The sequence below is a fragment of the Pongo abelii genome, chromosome 3 (genome assembly GCF_028885655.2).
Source record: "Pongo abelii isolate AG06213 chromosome 3, NHGRI_mPonAbe1-v2.0_pri, whole genome shotgun sequence".
In the NCBI taxonomy this organism is placed as follows: domain Eukaryota; kingdom Metazoa; phylum Chordata; class Mammalia; order Primates; family Hominidae; genus Pongo; species Pongo abelii.
Window position 1 is genome coordinate 179,168,691 of NC_071988.2, and position 6,000 is coordinate 179,174,690.

Consider the following 6,000-nt stretch of genomic DNA (forward strand, 5'->3'; position numbering starts at 1 on the left):
GAGACAAATATCCAAACCATATCAACCAGTTCCTATTTTTTTTTTTGCCAGACATTTTGCTAGATACAGAGTATAAATTGATAGGGACTAAAGCCTGTCTGTACTTCTTGATGCTGTGCAGATGTAGGCACTGCTCTTTCACGCTCAATTGAGCTCTCACAATTGGTAAAATGTAACTGCACATTAAAGAAGTGGAGTGAGGGGGTGGGGACAAGAATCCTCTTTTTTCACATTGGCCTACTTCTTGACACACTTTCTTAAAAGCGAATTTGGCTATATTAACCTACAATTAATAATTTCTCAATTGTTCCTTGTGAATATGTGTCTCATTTGCTTTCATCATATAAACTTCTGTCACTTCTGAAAATTACTGGTAACAAAAATGAGGTAGTATGATAATGAAGCTGTCTAGAATAAAAAATCATGCTATTAAAAACTACCTCAATTAAAGTCCTATTGAACCAGGATGGGACTATGTTTCCATTTGGGCTATTTTATAATGAACAATTTCTAAATAAGTCAATATGTTAGTGATTTACATCTTTTTTTTCAAATATCAAATGTATAGAAAGGTGAACTTCTAGTTCCTCCATCCCCATTCGTCATCAACATTTTTTTGTGTATTTTTCTGCAAACATATTTACATAAATATCTTTTTAAAAGTTTCTTACCCACTGACATTTTACAAATGTATATATGGCATAAAGTATATAATAACAAAGCCAACATTTGTATGCTAGCTTAATAAATATAACATCAATATATGCTCATAATTGGAGAAGAAATGGAAATAATTTAAATGCATAATCACAGAAGGATGTATAAATATGTTTAACTTGCTTTGTCAGTCAGTTTATCTTAGGTATTTTTGCTATCCACCTTTGCACACTGCCATCTGGCTCTTGTCTAGGAAATATATATATAAATATATGTGTATTCAGGTAAAGGATAGTCTCCTGGTACCTAAAGTACTGTTGAGGAAAGATTTGTTTTATTTATTGTGTGAGGTATAGTGTTTTTAACCCAGCTATAATTTAGTAAATGTAAATAGAATCTATAGAATTAGTCAATGTATTAATTATATTAATAAAGCAGTTACTAGAGTAACTGTGATATAATATACAATTAAATGGTTTCCATGTTCAATAAAAATTGAGTAAATGTCAATAGTGAAGATTCTGAAGGTGAATAGCAAAACTCAGTGGTAAGAACAATGAGAAAATGAAGCAATCTAGCCAAGAGCTAACCTTTTTGTGGACTTTTGTAATATGTAAGTGCTATTCTCAAACATTGGTGTTAGCCTACTCCTCTAATCTAAGAGCATTTGGATTACTAGAGAGAGTTCAGCATAAAATATAATTGTCCTTTTGTATCTGCAGGGAATTGGTTCCAGTATCCCCTGCAGATATCAAGTCCCTGCAGTCTGCCCTGTGGAACCTGTGGATACAAAAAGTTGACCCTCTATATCCATGGAACACTGTATTTTTGATCCACATTTGGATGTAAATTCAGAACCTACAGATACAAGGGCAACTGTATTTATTGGAAAAAAGCCCATGTATAAGTGGACCCTTGCAGTTCAAACCCATGTTGTAACTGTAATTATTTTGTATATTATAGGGAATTTATTCAAATTTAATAATTCAGAAATTAGTGACTGAATAATATTCTCTGTAGCATATGGTCTATCTGAAGAATACATAATTCCTTTGTATTGTCTGAGCATGTTTGGTTAAGTTTAGCCAACAAGTTGGGAATGCCTATCACTAGTAAACATTTGGTACGTGATAATTGTGACCATTTTTTAGTCCTTGTTTGTGAATGTGGCTTAGAGAAAGTCTGTCTCATTGGAGGGATAAATTACTTAGCATTTATAAACTGCTCTACTTGGAAATAGGATCTATAGGGAAGTCAAAGGCTAGTAATACCAGAATATTTTTATAATCCATACATTGTAGAATATTGTCTCTGTCATGGTTAAATATTGGAGCAAAAATGGATGTTCATTTATTAGTCTTACAACTGAGAACTTTCACAAGCCTGGAGCACCTAAAATCAATCTGAGCTTTGATTCCTTAGCATGAAATAACCAATCAAAAGTTCATTCCATGACATAAGCCTTATTATGTAGGCAACATTTTAGAGCCCTAAATGCTCAGGCAATCTGATGGTTTAATCAGATAACCATTCTCTCTGTTAGTTCTTTGTGACATAAGCAAATGCTTCTTGTAGAAACTAGCAATTTTAAAAATATCCTTTGAAGAGATGAGTTTTGTAAGTAGAAAAATTCTAAATACATTGTCTTCAATATTTATTCTTAGGTTGGTGAGACCAGATGCAAAAAAGTTTGTACTTCTAAGTCTGATTTGAGATCTAATGACTTCAGCATTGTTGGAAGTTTGCCAAGAGATTTTGAATTATCCAATTATGACTGCTATGGAAAACCCATTGAAGTTAACAACGGACTTGGGAAATCTCAGGCTAAGAGCAACAAGAAGCCTCCCCCTGCAAAACCTGTTATTCCAACAGCAGCAAAGCGAATTGATCTTTATGCAAGAGCATTGTTTCCTTTCTGCTTCTTGTTCTTCAATGTTATATATTGGTCTATATATTTATGATAAATCTTTTCCATTTGTACAAAATAAAATTCCATTTCATTGTGACCTACTCCATTCATAAATGCCAATCTGCAAGAACTTTTGAATTTTCATAGCAACATTGCATTTTGGATGCCATTTGATTGTGATAAAACTGTGGTACCTTAATTTTGAATGGCAGCATGATCATGTAATGTCTGTGCTCTAATAACGATGTATATATGTATAGTGAACATATTGCTTAGTAACAAATGAAGGACAAGCATACTACATAATATAATCCATACAATTCTCTTCAGTTAGTGTAAACTGCAAATACTACAGATAATTCTGATAATAAAATGATTTGCACGCTGAATCCTGCTATGGTCACCATTCTAATGTATGTAGTATTTCAAATTTCCTTCCTTGTAACTTTCGAAGAAAGCCATCTTATTCTTGTAAAATTTTAGATGGTATTATCACAGATTTAAAAAGGTTGTATTACATATTGTTTAAACTTTGTAAGTAGAAATATATCAGTTATAATTATGCAGGCTCTGTGGAGAAATAAAGTTCAAAAAATATTAATTTGTAAAATCAGTTCGTTTTAAAGTGTGCTTGTGTTGTCAAAAATATCAGATAGTAATACACAGTAAGCATTTTTAAACAAAGGGAAGCCTATATTTATGTAACTGTATACTGAATTCTGACAAAATAAAAAAATTAAAGATACCTTACTGATGAAATATTTAGGGTAAACAAAATTTTATTTAATCCACCTTAAAACCTAAATGTATTTTCATGGATTTCATTTGTTGGTACATATTACACAAAACATTGTGCCTTAAAATGAGTCATACATATTTTAAATTGGAATGCAGTAATAGATACGTGATTTTACATCATTTTTAAGAAACCAAGGGGAAGTAATAAGTTGAAAAAGAAATCCATAATTATTAAAAGATTTTAACTTTTTTATTTTATTAAAATGCTTGCATATTTTCAGTAAAATTAAAAATGTTTTCTGAATTTATTTTTTTATTTGAATATTTTGGGATTAGTTACAAAACATTTAGAGATTAAGTAAATAATAGCTTTGTTTGTATTAGACTTCACTTCTACTTGTATTTTCTTTCTTGTTAAAAGTCTACACAACTGAGATTTACTTACTTTGAACTTGTTCCAACCCAAAAGTAAGCACTAAGTCTCATTTTATGAGACCACCATTTCTTAATATCACATCCAGTGCACCTTTGTCTTTCTGCCATATCTGAAATAAAACTATCAGTAATTCACACAGATAAACATAAGACTAAAGAAGTATATTTACATTATCTGGAGAGTTTTGTTGCAGCTACGAGTTTGTATGGCAAATTCAATAATAAAGTATTGTTTATGCAAATTGCCATATGTAATTCAGTGCTATTCAATTTATTGAAGCCTTGCATTTTTAAAAGATTCTCACTGATTATATTATTTTTAATGAGATATAATCGAATCCTTTGTAGTCCTTCAGCACCCTCTAGTTGTAAAGGTGACATCCGGATAATTTTACAGTGCTACAGGTAACCCTGTTGATGGACTTAATATCTTCTAAGACCCAGGGCAAGAGCATTTTAATGGAACTGTGGTAAGAAAAAAGAAACGAATAGGATTTAAATCACTTAAAATGTTTACTTGTAATAATTATATTTGCTTATAATCTGGTTCCTTCATTTTGGCAACTTTCATTCATATTAGGGAATTTGATCTAGATATAGAGTTTTAAGTGGAAGATGTACCATATTGAAGACATATCTCATTATATAGAAATTTATGGAAAATAGTATAAATGAATTACTTTTCTGTAATATAATATTGTAGCCTCTTAAGACCAATTTTAATACCCAAGTATATATGAATCGCTATCCCAGGATTAAGTGTGTATGTGTAACTACAAATGGAACACTAGAAAAAGATCGTAACAAAGAAGTACAATGAGTGTCTGCTGACAGTTTTATAATTCTTCTCAAAGATTTAGTCACAGAACTCCAGAGTAGTTCTGATCTGTGTACTTTCAGTATTATATATTTCCAGGAGATTTGCAGTATATCTACCTGGAGCATCTGTGGATACCTCAAATTCAGTGTCTTTAAAGTAAAAATTATCATCTCAAAAATCAGGTTATCTCATTTTTTATTTCTGTTAAAGCCATTGCTAATCCAGTTGCCCATGTTAAATTCTTTCTTTCTCACACAGTCTGTCCCTTTAAGTATCACGTCCTATAAATTCTCCCTCTTATACCTATCACCTCCTCTCCATTCCGGCTGACACCCTCCTAATTCATTTTCTCATTCTATGTAATCAGAATCTTTCAGCAGTCTACAGTCTCACTCTAGTATAACTCTATTTTTGAACTAACTTCATAATTTTTATTTTTTAGTTGCATAGGTAATACCTGAATATGTTGAATATTATGAAACAAACATGTATTTAGAGTCAGTATTTAAAGTTGCTGTCCATAGCCTTTTTCCTTTAAACTATTCTGTCTCGTCCCCAGAGGTCATCATTGTTTTGTATCTATTCAGAACTCATTCTTGGCGTTTTCAACATCTATCTAATTTTTAAATATAAAAGATAATGTAACATAATAAGATATTACCTAAATGGGATTTTACCTTAGGTAGGGTTTTGCAATTTTTAAAATTTAACATGTCCTAGAGTTTTTTCCAGGTCCTCACGTGGGACATATTAGGTGTTCATAAATTGAGTTCTGCTATTATTATATAGGATGAATGTGTCTTAATTTAACTTCTTTTTAAGTAAAAACTTAGTTTGTTTTTCCTCCAAATACAAAATAAATTTGCAATAAATATATTTGTGCACAAATACATATATTTCCGTGAGGCTGATGCCGAAAGTGGAGTTGCTAAATTGAAAGATAAGTATCTATAAAATTCTGGTAGACTCTGTCATTTTCTCTCTAAAAAGCTGCTAAAGTAGATTTTCACCATGATTTGCCCAAATTCCCACAGTAGTAATCTCTTAAAGTTGTAGATACATTACTTTTCTTTTTTAAATAATCTTTTTTGACATTGTCTCAGACTTTCAAAAATATTGAAAAAAATCTTATGAAGAATTTCTGTTTACTCTTCACCTAAATTCCCCAAATGTAAATACTTTCTCATACTTGCTTTATTTTTCTCCCTCTACTGTGTGTGCATGAGATATTTTATTTTGAAATGTTAAAATTGCAGATATGATGTTTCTTTACCTCCACACACATTAGTGTTTCCTAAAATACAAGAGCATTTTGTTTCATAACCATAGTAGAACAAGATGTCAATATCAGGAAGTTAACACTGATAAAATGCTAGAATCTACAGAATTAATTCAAATGTCCCAGTTGTTCCACTATTTTTGGCTGTTGTTCAGGGTTCAT

At 31.1% G+C, this 6,000-nt stretch overlaps 1 protein-coding gene across 1 annotated transcript in view; it reads left to right on the forward strand.

Annotated features, from left to right (window-relative positions):
- The window catches only part of GLRB (glycine receptor beta), a 101,697-nt gene extending 97,716 nt beyond the window's left edge, over window positions 1-3,981 (forward strand). The window contains 1 exon segment of the mRNA NM_001132363.2: window positions 2,322-3,981. Within this exon segment, the coding sequence (NP_001125835.1) occupies window positions 2,322-2,618 (297 nt within the window). The 3' untranslated portion in view covers window positions 2,619-3,981.
- The last annotated feature ends 2,019 nt before the right edge of the window (window positions 3,982-6,000 follow it).